We start from the raw sequence: 14,833 nt of genomic DNA, 5'->3' as shown, positions 1-14,833 counted from the left end.
CACCAGGTTTGGGAAAAAATTAATTTTCCTCAAAGGAAAGTGAAAGACATAAAAACTATTTCTTTAACAAACACATGGGAATAGGATAATAATGCTAAATAATAAAACCTCTCGCTCTGCAGAGAGAAACCTGGGAAAATTTCAGAGTCCTTCCATAGTCTCTCTCCCCCTCCTTGGAGCTGGGACGGGGCAGTGGGCCCACCTCCAGGGCCAAGGCCTCAGTGGGAATTCCTCTTGATGTATTCTGATGTTGAAACAGTCCAGCAGAGGAAAAAACCAAAAAACCAAAGTCCTAGGAAAACAAAAGTTCAACTCTCCGTCTCTCTCTGGAGAAAGAAAAAGGAGCTGAAAAACTGGCCGAAAGCAAGCAGGGTGCTTTCCCCACTCTTGCTTTGTTGCCGCAGCTGGAAAAAAATAGTCTCTATCTATGTGTGACCTTGAACAAGCTGCAAACTGCTTTGAAGAAGTTTTGCTCAGGTTTTCCTCCCCCCTCTCAGGCTCAGTTTAAAAGCACAGAAAGGCACAAAATTAATTTCTGGGCATGGGGCAGCAATAGGGGATACACATCACAAAGCCACCCCAAGCCACCCCTGCACAAGGGGGCTAGTTTGGAGTCATATGACTTGATGTCTACATACGTATGACTACATCATAATTGGTGACTATATATAAGGGCTATATGTGATAGACAAGCCAGTATTTAAGAAACAGATGTGTTGTTGATCTGAACCAGACTAAGGCAGTTCAGTGGTGTAGCGGGTTCGGTTTGTAACCGGGCAGAAATGGCAATTTAGTGTAGTGGTTTGGTCCAAAATACTCATTACTATTTACCTTCTGTGAGATAAGAACTAGGAGAAAAGCAAAGCAGGCACCAAACTTGAAAGAATATAAAGAAGTTTATTAACAGACCTAAAAGAGGGAAAAAGAAAAAATAAAATCATACAACACCTTCAGAACTCTTCTCCTCCTCCCACCTTTCTCCCTTCTCCCACTGACAAGGTAAAAAGAGATGTTCAGTCTGTTTACCACTTCTGTAATAGCCTTGTTCAGTTCATTTAGGAAGAGGAGTCTCTCTTGCCCATGCTATGGAGAAATTATCACAACGCGACAGCCGCCTGGGTTGGTTCTCTGCTCGCATCGTGTGAAAGTCCCTTCCCACGACTTGCAGCTTTTCCCACAACTGCTTTCGAGGGTCCACTCTTGAGTTACTGGGGTACCATTTTAAGGTTGAGCTGTTCAGAAACAAAAGTTCTCTTCACCCATCTCTGGGAGCATTTCATCTCTAAGAATAGAGGCCCTTCTCCTTCCCTGGGAGCAAAGGGTCCTCCTCATCTTAATCTCTAGGACTATCTCTGGGAGCATCTCTAGGAACAGAGGTCTTCTCCTTTCCATTTGGAGCGAAAGTCCTCATCACTTTCATCTCTCCCTGTTCAAACTTCTCATCAAATTACAGCTGCGTCAGCATCTGCTTATCTCAGCGCAGGTGCTTTTGCTCACAAGTACAAGTTGAATGCTCCACCCCCCATGCCCTCATGAAATTACAACGGGTACTCTGATACATCATAGCTTTACAACAGAATTTCAGCTTTAAGCATATCTTCTTTCTCTTCCTTCAGGTTTTCAGCTCTTCACAGCACTAAAAGGGTTAATCTCACCTAGGCCTTGCAGCTGGAATTTCCCTTATCGCTGTCGGTCACATGATCTGTGCCAGAGAGCAGGGCAGCTTCAGCTGAATCTTGGCCGCGCTGGAGAGGGGGAGCTGGGCCGCTCCGTCTGCACGTAGCAGGGTGGGGGTGGGGGTGGGGGTGGAACAGGGCCCATTGGCTCCAGGATGGCTATGGCCCTGGCCTGGCCTGGCCCAAGCAGGGCCTGGGCCAGGCCTGCCGGGTCCCCGTATGGGGCCCTGCAGCTACCTGTCCCAGCGCCAGAAACAAGACAGAGCTCTGCCCGGGGTTTGTCTATTCTTAACTGTGGATCACAGAGGCAGTCAGAATTTAGGTGGCTTAAAAAATTGTCCATATTCAAACTGGCCAGCTGATAGGTTCTGTCAGGTAATAGAGGAGCTGTAAGCGCTCCTTTGCAAGAACATCACTTCTGGGACTATGCTTTGCTAACCCATGACAAGTGGTCTGCCTCAGATGGTGGCCAAGAAGTACAGGATGATGAGCTTATTTTTTAGAGCCTTGAGAGGGAAGGGAAGGGAAGGGAAGGGAAGGGAAGGGAAGGGAAGGGAAGGGAAGGGAAGGGAAGGGAAGGGAAGGGAAGGGAAGGGAAGGGAAGGGAAGGGAAGGGAAGGGAAGGGAAGGGAAGGGAAGGGAAGGGAAGGGAAGGGAAGGGAAGGGAAGGGAAGGGAAGACTATAATGTTGCAGACTATAATGTTCACAGACTATAATGTTACATCCCGGTCACTCAAACCTAGTGCTAAACCAAGGTTCTTTTGCTCTGGGTAGACACAAAGGAGAAAATTACAACCAAATATTCTCAAGAGATAAACATACACAGAAGTTTACTGGCAAGCTATAGAAAATTAAGGAACATTGGCAAAAGAGTAAATACTACATAACATCATTTATCACAGCCCATTTATAGACAGCCCATTGAACATATTTGTAACCTATTTGATGTTATGTTCCATGAGAAGAGTGTTAGAAGAAGAAGAAAGGGAGAAAAACAGAAAGACAGGAAAGATATAGAAAAACAGACATAGCTATCAGCTCCTGGGTTCCAGTGATGTAAAGCTCCAGGATGAAGGCAGGGTTAAAGGACAACGTGCTTGCCTTGTGGTCAGGCTTCTTAAAGCCTTGGCCCATCCGGGACCTTCTTCCCAGGTGGCACTTATGGTCTCTCAGCCACTCAGGGACTAGGTTAGGCAAAACTGGGACTGCCTCCAGTGTGCATGATTGATAGACACTGTGGGGCTGAGGGGTATGGGGGGCAGGGCACTACCTCACCAGGGCAAGGTCTGAGCCACCCCCTACCACACATACCAAGCTCCCAAGATGTCTTGAAACAGATTAACTTTTCCAGCCTCTGACAGTATAAAAGCTCAAGGATTTCTTTGTTCAAGATCCCTTCCTGGAGACACCTACCTTAGGCTTTTATTGTGTTGCTGCACCATGATTAAATTACTTATTTTACTAAATTAGTAGACATCAGGGAATTAGCTATGGGAAACCTAGCATTGAGAAGGTAAGGAAAATTTGTCTGACAGTGTGAGTGTGATGTATGTAGGGAGTCAAGTCAGTTCACTGGAGCCATCTGCTGCAAAGGGGCTTCAGTCCCAGTAGTGACAGCCTGGGATGGTGGGAGCATGACTGGTGGGGTCAGACAGGAAAGCTTCTTTAACATCTCAGCTATGCAGGAATGTACCTGGGTCTTTGTAGAGGGGAAGTATAACTAAAAAAGGGCAAGGGGTGCAATGTGAGAGAGATATAAACACACTTAATGACTGTACTTCCACCCAAATGCTACAAGTTGAGGGGAACATGATGAGAAATGGAGGAGTGGGTGAAGAAGCTCACAAAGGTGGTTTTCAAGGGTATGCCAGTCAGAAGATACGCAGGCTACCACAGTCTGATAAAATTTTCAAGTGTCTAATCACCATACTATTGTTTATAAGATGTGTTTTCTAATAGAAGTGAGCTGGAAGCCATGGTAGCCTACATGGGAAGATTCCTGTTCTAAAAATCCCATTGTTTATTATTTCCATCCATGTGGCTTAGATTCACTGCACAGAAATATGACCTAGACCTGTTTTTCCAGATGTATATTTATCCTCAGGAGAAATGTGTGAGTGGGTTTGCTTTTGTCATGGTTAAGAAATGACAGCCTCCAATTCAGTGCCCCCACTGAGGTTATCCAAACCTCATGTGCTACTCACTTGCTCCTCCCTCCCTCCCTCTTCCCCCCTCCCTCTTCCCCCCTCTCGTGGCTGGAGATGGGAATTGGAGGCCCACAAGGCAAAATTCGTGGGTTGAGATGAGAACAACTTACTGGAAACAGCAATGACACAAGAAAACAAACAGTAACAGCAAAAATATCAATAAGAAAAGGGTACAAAAGAGAGAGTGATTCACATACAAAAATGCTCACCATGGGGCTTGTGACCTTACCACAGCCACACCATGTCACCCTGACCACTCCCTTCAGCTCCCAGACTGGCACCATCCAAACCAGTCCCTCCAGCTGAGAATCAGCATTATCCCACTGCTCCAGCTGCCACACCTGCTCGACTAGAAGGAACCTCTTCTTCCCAAAAGAAAGTTCCTTCCCCCCACCCCTGGCAATGATGTGAGGTGGTACAGAATAACCTTCATGTCCTAGCCATACCCCCTCCCACCTACTGCAAAAATTTTTCTCTGTCCTGGCTGCAACCAGGACAGCTATAAGTGTAGAAAATCAGTCTGGACACTTCGAGGTTGAAAAAATAGAAAGAAAAAAAGTCGTATTCCAGAAGCCAAAAGAACTTTTCCACTTCTCTTGCTGTGGAGAATGTCTATGTATTTATACAGTTATTCTTCAGTCATCTTCTGATTCACAACTTTTCTGCTGGCCATTCTCAGGATTTTAGCAAGCAATTATAGATCAATCACAGGCTGCTGGCAACTGGGGGTGTGCGTGTGTGTGTGTGTGTGTGTGTGTGTGTGTAGGGCCAGAGAAACAAAGCGGTTGTCCTGTTCACACTCTGAAGACTGGCGTGGCAGAGGTTGGAAATGAGAGCAGCCTAAAGCTTGTGTGACCAGAGCCATTTGTTCTGTGAACTTGGAGAGCTGGGACATACTCAGTTTATGGAATATATGGAGTGAAAGATCATGTAGATAAGGATTTGCTGTGATGTGAGAGTCTATTATTTATACAAGGGATGTGTCACAGCCATCCACTAATATGTGTCCAGGCAAGAATAAGTTACCTTGGATGTTTGCGTATGGTATCTGTGAGAAAATGAATTGACACAGAAGAGGTTCAATAAAGACGGGAAGGGGATATGAAGATACCTATTCTCTGAGGCAAGACTGAAAGGTCATGGTGTGCTCAGTCCACAGAAAAATGGTGAAAGGAGAAAATTCAGTTTTTCCATAACCAAATTAGAGGAGGATTAATCACCAGCAGAAACTTCCAAAAAACTTCAATTTAAAGAGATTTCTTGTGCAAGAACAGATTTATAAAAAGTGACACAAATTAAATGATAGGCCATAACTGACACTACAATCAGATTTTGGCAAGGTCTCATCATGTAAGATGGGTAAGCATGAAAAGAAATGTACTTTTATGATTGTGTTTGGTAAGCTTGTTTTAAACATATATTATAATATTGGCTTCTCGCAAAGTAAAAAGGTAGATATTATATAATGTTAGAAATGCTTTTTGCTGTGTGGATGTAGTTTTCTCTCTTTTTAGCAAGAATGTTAGCAAGTGTGAGCAAGTAAGATGACCTCCAAGCGAACAGAGGATGAGGCCTGAGAAGCTGCTAATCAACACTTTGTCCAGGGAACAAAAGGGCCTAAAGGCTACTCCGCCCAGAGAACGGGCGGCCAGGAGAGTCCAAGAGCCGTTATCATCACTCTGCCCGGGGAGACGAAAAGGCCCAAAGCTGCAATCAGCCCTGACTATCTGGAGAATTAAGAGATCCACCCTACCATCGACTCTTGCCTAGCGGGCCCAACCCCAAGAATCAAAAGAAATAAAACCGCAAGGCAGAAGACTACGCATGCACTAAAAAGGCGGAACCAAGGAGTGGCCATGCAGAACAGCTCCGGGAAAAGTTTTAATATTAATAGAGAACAGACAGTAAAAATGGTATAAAAAGGACTCACCTCTAGCATCAGGTGTGCTCTTGGCAGAGCGCCAAGGCACCCGGCCATTACCCCTTTCCTTTATTTTATGTGTCTCTTATTGTCTTTATATTAAGCCCTTTAAATTCTCACAGGAGAGTGAACCTCGTTTTTCACAAGCTTATTGCTGTTGTGTCTTCTGGGAACAGTTCCCACTCAGCCCGGTCAGCTCGGGACACAGCAGGCTGCGGGGGCCAGCCTCTGATATCGGAGTGATCAAAGGTCTGGCTCGTGGGTCCTTCCAAGGGACCGTGGTGATAAAGGCAGACGGCGGAGGAAAGGGGCAGGCTCAGAGTTGGGTTAAATCCAGAAAGTTTATTGGTCCTCCGAACGAGGGGACCTCAACCACCAGGGGTGCCCAACCCAGAGCCCCTGCAGATCGTGCGCCAGGGCATTTTATGGCGGGAGGGGGATATGGGGGGGGCGTGTACAGAACAACCAACCAGGGAAGGGAAGGGTGCGGCAAGCAGAACGAGGGACACATAAGGGAACCAACTATAACAGGGGAAGGGAGGGACTCCTTTCCCAGGACTAATCACCTGGCCCCCTGGCTAGAACTTTCCAGAAGCCTGGGAGGGGTGGCAGAGTGACAGACAGGGTCCTGGGAGGAGATAAAAATGACAGACAGGGTGATTTAAATAAAACGGGGGGGTGCAACTGGGGTACACCAAACTTACAGAACATAGGGGGGAGACCCGGACTGAACTAAGCTAACACACTCCCAGAGCTTATAAAACATCTAATGTCATAGTCTTTTAGAGAAAAAGCTGCTGGAGTTTTCAGAGATTATATTACTGAAGTGTTTATTCAGATTGTGTATCCAATGTAAATTCATCTGTGCATCTGTGTTCTCACCTTATCTAATGTATTTTTCCTCTTCTTAACACACCAATTTACTAAAAGCATGAAATATATAGTTGTTTGTCTGCCCTTTGACTGATTTAAAAAAAGAAGTCTCCTTGAAAGAATGTCTTTACTGATGGGTGAAAAATACCTGACATTCTTGTCACAGACTCTCAGCTGCTTAATGGCAAAACATAGATGATTTGTTATTGTCTGTTAGTGTTGATGAATCAATGTTATGAAGTGGTATGTGTCACATTGACCGCTGCTGTCTACAGCCCAGGCTAGCTCCAATGTTGTGTGGCAGGAGTGGGGAGCAGCCGGAGGCACGGAGCTTTGAAGCTGCTCCTCTGAAGCTTCAGCTCTACCTTGCGGAGCACCAGCTCCAGACACTGTAGCAGTCAGCAGCCCCCGACGAAGGGAGAGATAAAAAGTAGCGAGGGGCTTCCCGCGGGAGGTAATCCAACTTTATTCAAAGGAATCCACCGAGGACAAGCCCCGCCTGCAACGCCCCCATGCCTTACAAAGGGGGGGTGAACAAGGGGAGTACACCAACCAGGGACCAATAAGTGGATTAGGAGGGAGGGACGCTGAAGGGATGGACTCACATCTGGTCCAATGGTCTTGGTGGGTGGAGGGAGAGGGGTCACATGCCCCAATGGGGCGTGGAGGTTTAGGGGATTTCCAAGAGGGGAGGTATCCGAGGGGGCAGGATCTCGGGGGACTGATGGGGGCCATATAAGGGTAATTAGGGAGGGCTCAGGTGATGGACATCGAACCTTCGGGAACAACAGGAGGGGTTTGGGTGATTGATAGGGAAAGGGGAGGAGAACAACCATATAGGGAGCACCGGGGGAGTGGCTTGGGTCTGGGGCACACCAACTGGGAATAGGAGTGGGGAAGGTAGGGATGAACCACAGGGGTACAGAAGACATGTGAAAATACAATAAAAACCTCGCATCACCACAGGTATGTTTTCCTTTGCATTGTACTAGGAGTTAGGTAAAGGATATTTGAAAGCTAAATAGACTGAGGTGGCATACTGGTGAAATGGATACCTTCTGTAGAAAAAGGTGGTAAACTGTAGGAAATAGTTTAATAGTGTAATCATTAAAAAATGGAACCTGCCTGTTAAGGTGGGCATATAGTGAACTTGAAAATGAGTAATCTATGTTAATCAAAGAACTGATGAAGATATTTTAATAATTGCATTTTGAGGGCTTTGAACTTTCCAAGTAGTTATGATACAAGATACAACTTTTGAAAAGGAAGAAATTTGGCTAGGCCTAGTATTTTTTTGTTTACTTGGACAAGAATTACAGAGAGCATGTGACTATTTTCCCATAATGGATTGATTACAGGATGATATCTCCTGCCTGTAATGGATGTCTTTCTGAAAGAACAGCAGTTACTTACAAAATACTTGCACTTTGCTATACCATTGCTGAGATTTATTTGCTTCCAGGCTGGAAGGGAAAATAACTTCAAAATGTGCATGTTAGTAAAAAGGAAATTAGAAAATGGTGCAATGGAAGTTGGAAGGTGTCACCGATTTAGGAGAATAAAGTAAATATCCACATTTTTCATGCTGACAGTCTCATCTAATAAGATGAAAATCAGCCTAGACTTCAGTCTACACAGGTAGAGCGTGGCTGAAGAATAGGCATATCTAAAGGGACAGTGGTACAAGAAATCTTGAAAAATACTAGAAATCATCTTTGGTGTGGGTTATGACTTTTCTCTCAGAAATTAATCTTCTTTCCCCAACTTTATTATATTACTGTTAATAAACTTGAATAAATGAAGTGTTGAGAAGATTTCAGGCCATCTGGAGAAAAATTCTTACTTACATATATGTAGGATAAATAGGCAGAATTTCCACAGTAGAAACTGCATCAAGTAAAATCTTCTAAGATTTTCACAATGAGCAAATGCAGAAATGCTCTTTGCTTTTAAATCCTTTCCCTTCCTTACACAGTATTGGCTCTGGACAATTCCCAGGCAAAGGTTATCTCAAATGTACCAGGAATATTGCTAGTAATGCAGGTTTAGTATCCCCTGTATTTCTGTCCTGATCGTTCCTTTGCTGTTCTAATCGCATCTTTGCTCTGCATGGCTGTATTCTGGATGGAAGAGCTTTACTCTATATACGACACCATTTGATGTCATTGGAAAGTAGTGCCAACTGAAAACAAAACTATGCATCCTGGAACTGGAAAACGTTAATTTTTTTAGGGGTTAATGACACCTGTTGAGCTGGGTGCTGTGAATCTGGGAGCTGAGCTGCCAAACACAGATCCTTGGTGAAGCGCTCTTGTTGCAACAAGCTGGAGGGTGGCACAAAGTTAAGACCTGTGCACCTGAAGGCCCTGGTGATCAGGGAGTGCCATCTGCCTCGGAAGTGGAGGAACTATTCTAAAGCAAATAATAGCACAGTTTAAAGGCCCTTAGCAGGCCCATCTAATAGTTCACTTGATACTCCAATTAAGACATCAGTACATATTATTAATTTGCCCATTCTCTGCTGTGATAGAGATACCTAGGACCCCAGAAGAGACTGGTCTGGCTGGTGATATCTCAGCCTAACCACTGCAAACTGTAGTCTCTGAGTTAAAGAGAAAACCTATCTGCTTGAGCTTTACATATTTGCTACAGCAATATTTTCTGGCATGGTTCTTGATGTCACTGGATCCAACTGTGTTGATACCAGCCCCATGGAGGATGGTACTGCATCTCCTTCATCGTGCCATCACCTGAAGCAGAGACGGATTTGATGCTGGAACTAGGAACTACTCTGGAGCAGTGTAACTCTGTACAGTCAGTTTGACGCCTGCATATAATGTCCCTGGAGAGCTTATTTGGTTTGGGATTGTGCTTCAGGTTACAGTGGTGGACATAATCCAAAGAAGGGTGTCTTGTAGGACTTGAGAGACCTCAGTGCCCTTGGTCTGGCCAGCCTGGTGAGTTCCCTAGACTGATTCAGGCATCCAGTGTCTTAAGGCTACCATCTGCTGGCTGATGGGAGCAAAATGAGCCAGAGATTTGTTAAAAGTCCCTTTGTTTACGAAAGTGAGTACTAGGTACTCACTTTAATTGGTAGGTAGAGATTGAAGAGCAAGTAAGAAAGCTGCAGTGACAGTGGATATGGGTCTTAAATAATGCCAAATTTAAACTGACCACTTTAGGCCTTGACAGAAGAATTAAATTTCATCAAAGTCTTTTCTGACTTCAAAAGGTCCATTACAATTTAGTTGACATTATCTTGCTAGGAACCTGTGACTCTCCGTTCTGATCTTTTGCATCCTTGTATGGATTTTCTTAGCTTGGTTGGTCTTGTCTCTAGAAAGCAGCATTTTTAAAGAAAGAAAGAATTTGCAAGGTTTCTGTGTGCACTTATGTTCTCTTCCCTATATGCCTATTAGTGTTGTTCCTCATTACTACTTTAGCTACAAAAAAAAAGTGCCATGGATAGTAATTACTGTCCTTGAAAACTCTCTTTTTCAGCTGTAGTTTAATATTGGGAGAATTCCACAGAGTTGTTTACGCTCTTGACTAACTGTGTACCTGTGGAGTCACAGCAATGTTGATCTATGCCAATATGAATCTGAGGCAGAAAAAAAAGCAGTATTTGTACAGAATTGTTTTTATCCTAGGTGACAGCTATATGAGGTTTCAAAGGTCAGAGGATTCATTTGCACAGGAATTTAATTTAATTTGCTATTAAATCAACCTCTGGGCTTCCAAAATTACCAGAACATTTAATTTATATAGGTGCAATAGTCTTACTTTTTTCTTACCGTACTTGTTAATGCAACTGGTGTTACTGTGAACAGTCTTTTCTCCTATTCTCATGGGTAATGCAAAATGTTACTGTATTCCATATCTATCTGTGCCCAAAAATTGTTAGACTCTTTAAGAGCCTGCAGCCAGAAAATGGAACCAGGATGGGGGGGTGGGGGTGTTGCCATGGTCACTTTTCAAGACTGAGCGTGGAAGCACAGAGCCACCTCTGTCTCCCGGCAGTGTTTGCTGATGGCAGAGGTTCTGCTTTGGAACAGGTTGCTTTGGGCTGGCAATAGTAGTGATGCCTTAAGAGGCCTCCTAGACACAGAGACTGGACAGGAATAAAAGAATAAAATAGGTATTTATTTGAAAGGCCTTCAAAGGTACACCCTGGGAGCCACAGGCTATTGCCAAAAATGGACCCCAAGATGGACGACAGGTCATGAGTTCTTCACACCTTTATAGGTTTGGTTCATTTGCATATCAGGGTTAATTCTCCAATTAAAGCTGCAGATCAATGATGTAATTTCCCCTCCACTTGCCCCCCTTAGAAGCTCTTTGGATTATACTTTTCGGGCCTAGGACAGTCTGGGTGACCTTTTAGAGCAGGCCTGGAGAGGCTTTGTTATGTCTACCTAGCACAAGTGAGCAGAAACTAGCAAGCTACAAGAAACCTCAGAGTTACACTCTAAGCAGTACAGAATCAGGAAAATATAAAAGTTAAAACCTAGGCATCAGCAGCCACCTGGAAAAACTGCATTTCACAATCAAAAACTGTTTCAGAGTGAACTTTGCAATATCTATGAGCAGCATGAAGCTTGAGCTGGTACCTGGGGCTGGACCTACCCACGTCGGTGCCTGGAGACTGGTTCTTCCCCCTAACACACGCACAGCATGGAGGACAGTAGCACCAACACTGGTGGAGTCGAGTGGGTGGCAGCAGGAAGTGCTGGGCAGCAGAGCTGACGCCACACACGCTGGCAATTCCCATCTGACACTAGAACTGCTTTGTAAACTCTACCTTCATTGGAGGGTTCTTTTTGTCCATCATCTTTTTTCCCCTTTGTCTCCCAGACTGTACAGTCGATCAGGGTGCCATTTTCCCTTTGTCTTTCAAGCCACACAGGAGTCTGTAGGGGCTGCCATCTTGGAAGGAGGGGTTACCTCACCATTCATTTCTGTGGGTTTGTGAAATTTAATGATTTTGTATCTAGTGATTATTTACTGTTATTTTTTGGCTATTGCTGTTTTGCTTGTTAGTAAACTTATTTTTTCACTTGTATCTACTCATATTAATTTCTTAATGGTGGAAACAGATTGGTTGAAACTAAAGGGAGTAATTTTAGAGTGTTCACCTCTTTAAATTGTCTTAAACCAAGACACCTATATATGCATGAAAATTCATATTATCATTAATCTTAATGTAACATTAAAATTTAATGCTTTTTTCCTCTGTATTTTCTTCTTTCAGTTGCAAATGAGACAGGTGACAAACATCCACGACCACTTTTACAATTTGCCTGTAAGTAGCCTTTTTAATTTTAACCGGTTGATTTTTATACGTACTGTAAAAATAAAAACATTTAGTAATTATTTTGATCTCATATTGTGTCTGTCCTATATTATGTGTCATTTACAGTACTAAATTGAGGATACATAATACTTGATTGGAAAAGTCACCTACAGAAATTCAATTTTACTGAACAGAGTTGATCCAAATTTAAATGAATGGAAGGCTTTGTGGCCTTACTATTATTTCAAGCATAAAAAGTTATAAATGTCTCAAAGCCACTGAAGTTCACTACAGTGCTTACAAAGAGCTTTGTGTCAAATCTTAGAAATAACCTATGAAAAATGTTATTAAACCTTACTGGTATCTCCTTTATCACTTTACTTCACACAAAAAGATTAAAAACTGAAGGTATGGCTTGGGTTTTGGAATAACTGACCCAAATTTGAATAAAAATGAGGGATGTATTTGGTAATGTAACACCAACTGACTGTGACTGTGACCATATGAACTTTTAGAAACATATGATAGAATATGTAGAAATGAGGATAAAGATAGGACATTCAAATCATAATATATGCAGTTTCATGGTGACTTGTGATCACTTAGCAGGGAAAACCCCTCTTTTCATTATGGAAAGGAGGATTTGTCATCATCATGGGCAGTGCAGCTGAAAACATTAAAATAATTTACATCTATGGTGCAGTATTTTGCACAGCTAGAGGATGCCATTCTGAGCCTCCAGCTCAGCTATAATCATCTTTCACAGGATACAATAAAATGAGGGGGAAGCATTTTTGCAAATGTTTCAACTTATTCACAAGGATTTGAAATTAAAGTTGTTGAGGTCTACACCTAGTGCAGGTAGCTTGGTGGGCAGCTGTAGTGCAAGCTGCTGGTTGTGCTCTGGATGTCAGGAAATAGCAGGAGCCCCAGACAATAAGCCATGACCTGGCACAAAACATTTGCACAACAAAGGGCATGGGGACTTGGCACTAGCCAGGTGATTGGCCACGAAGAGATGTGCGGGAGCCTATGGCTCAGCAGAAAGTCTCCAGAGGATCAAGCACATAGACTGTAAAGGTATAAAAGCCCAGAGATTGCTTGGTTCAGGATCCCTCCTCCTCATCACCCAGCTCAAGCTGTTTTGTGTGTCTGTACCAAACCAAATTCTTTTAAGGGTCCAGATGTCTGACACTGCTATGGGAAACCTGTGTCCAACCCGGTAAAGAAATCTTGTCTAACTGCACGAAAGTGGTACGTGTAGGGAGTCAAGCAGGGCAGCTGTCAGTTTATTGGAGCTGGCTGCTGTGAGGGGGCTTTGATCCCAGCAGTGAAAGTTTCGGGTGGTGGGAGTATGACTGCCAGAATGAATACTGGATGGTCAGACAGGAAAATTTCCTTGCAAACACTCCAGGATGTTTTGTGGGTTTGGCTGAACTTGGTTCAGAGAGAAAAGTCTGAGTTGTTTATACTTAAGAAAAACTGGCAAAACCAAATACCATCAACAAAACAACCCAACTTCTTCTAGGAATGCTTTGTGCCAGTAAGCACATAAGCATTTTACAAGATTATGTGCAAAACTTTTCAAAATAATGAGCTGTAGACAGTGTTTTAATATACAGTGATTCCTTCAAGAGTCTAGCATAAGAGTTTATTTGACTTTTCTTTTGGGTTCTTAAAGGATTTTCTTCTTTCACAACTAACAAATAAGCAATTGGTATGCAGATGAAACATTTCTGGAGAGCCCACAAAATACTAGTTAAAGTGTTTTTTCACTTTGTTCTGTTGCTACTCTGTGCACCTGGAGCCTCTTCAGAATGGAGGATTCAGGGAAACCTGCTTGTAGAGGCACACTCATCTTCAAAATGTGTGGTCTTTGTGTCTTAACTTTTTGTGTGGATTCAGATTTAGATCTAATTATCTGTGAATGATTGTTGGGATGTAAACTTAAAACACTATATCAAGACCAGGTTTTTCAGAAGGTGCACATCAGCTGAAACAACATATGAGATTTTCTGTGAGCTAGTACTTGTTTATAACAATATCTTATGTATCCTTTTACAAAATATTTATAAAAGCAAATTTTTCTACATGTACATTTATATTAGGTAAGAGAATAATAAACATGCAAATAATATTTGAAGATTTCCTCCAGAAAAAGGAGAATCGTAGTTGCTCTCAGGGAGATTTGATTAGTTCTATTCCTAAATGCAGGGTATCACCTGTGACCCAATTTAATAGCATGGTCACAGCAGCAGGAAACCTTTTCACTTTTCAAAATAGTGTTACTTATATTAACTTCGGAGACACTGTTTTATTTTCTTCTAGAGGGAGGAGCAAATAATATGCAAAGAGTACTGCCAGGAAACTGTGGTTCTATTGCCTAATGCTTTGTATTTCTCCTTCAGTGAAAAGGAAAGGAAAATACTCTTGCTCTTAGAAGAATTTAAGGAAAGAATTAGAATTACAAGAAAAAATGGAAAAAAATTCCATAAGAAAATGCTTTAAATTTCTGTTGTGGTTTTCAAGAGGTAAAGCTATTGGATCTGCAGTGAATTTTGGCACTTACTGCAGTGCAATTAAGATGTAACATTATTGGTTGTTGGACAATATGCAGATGACTTCTTATTAGCAAATAGGGGTGAGAATGTTTGTATACTAGATGCTATACCTTTATATATTGCCCTAGCAAAGAAGGGACAGCCTGCATCTCTAACTTCAGCTCTCTCAAAATAAAGTTACAGTATTGCATCTTTATTTTGTAAAGGGACAATGAATGAGAGACTGTCACGTTCTACTGTGGGGAACTGCGAGGAGTTCTTTTAAAAATAGATGGTCAAGAACGAAATTAAGTCAAATGAG

General features: G+C 42.8%; 1 protein-coding gene across 10 annotated transcripts in view; it reads left to right on the top strand.

Moving 5' to 3' along the window:
* The window catches only part of PDE1C (phosphodiesterase 1C), a 417,412-nt gene that overhangs the window by 23,754 nt on the left and 378,825 nt on the right, over positions 1 to 14,833 (top strand). For all 10 annotated transcript variants that reach the window (XM_069007856.1, XM_069007860.1, XM_069007858.1 and 7 more), the window contains exon 2: positions 11,930 to 11,980. In XM_069007856.1, coding sequence (XP_068863957.1) covers positions 11,930 to 11,980 — 51 coding nt within the window. The remainder of the gene's footprint in view (positions 1 to 11,929; positions 11,981 to 14,833) is intronic.

The sequence above is a fragment of the Aphelocoma coerulescens genome, chromosome 2 (genome assembly GCF_041296385.1).
Source record: "Aphelocoma coerulescens isolate FSJ_1873_10779 chromosome 2, UR_Acoe_1.0, whole genome shotgun sequence".
Lineage (NCBI taxonomy): Eukaryota > Metazoa > Chordata > Aves > Passeriformes > Corvidae > Aphelocoma > Aphelocoma coerulescens.
Note: the sequence above shows the minus strand (reverse complement) of the source record. Positions and strands in the feature narration are given on the sequence as shown.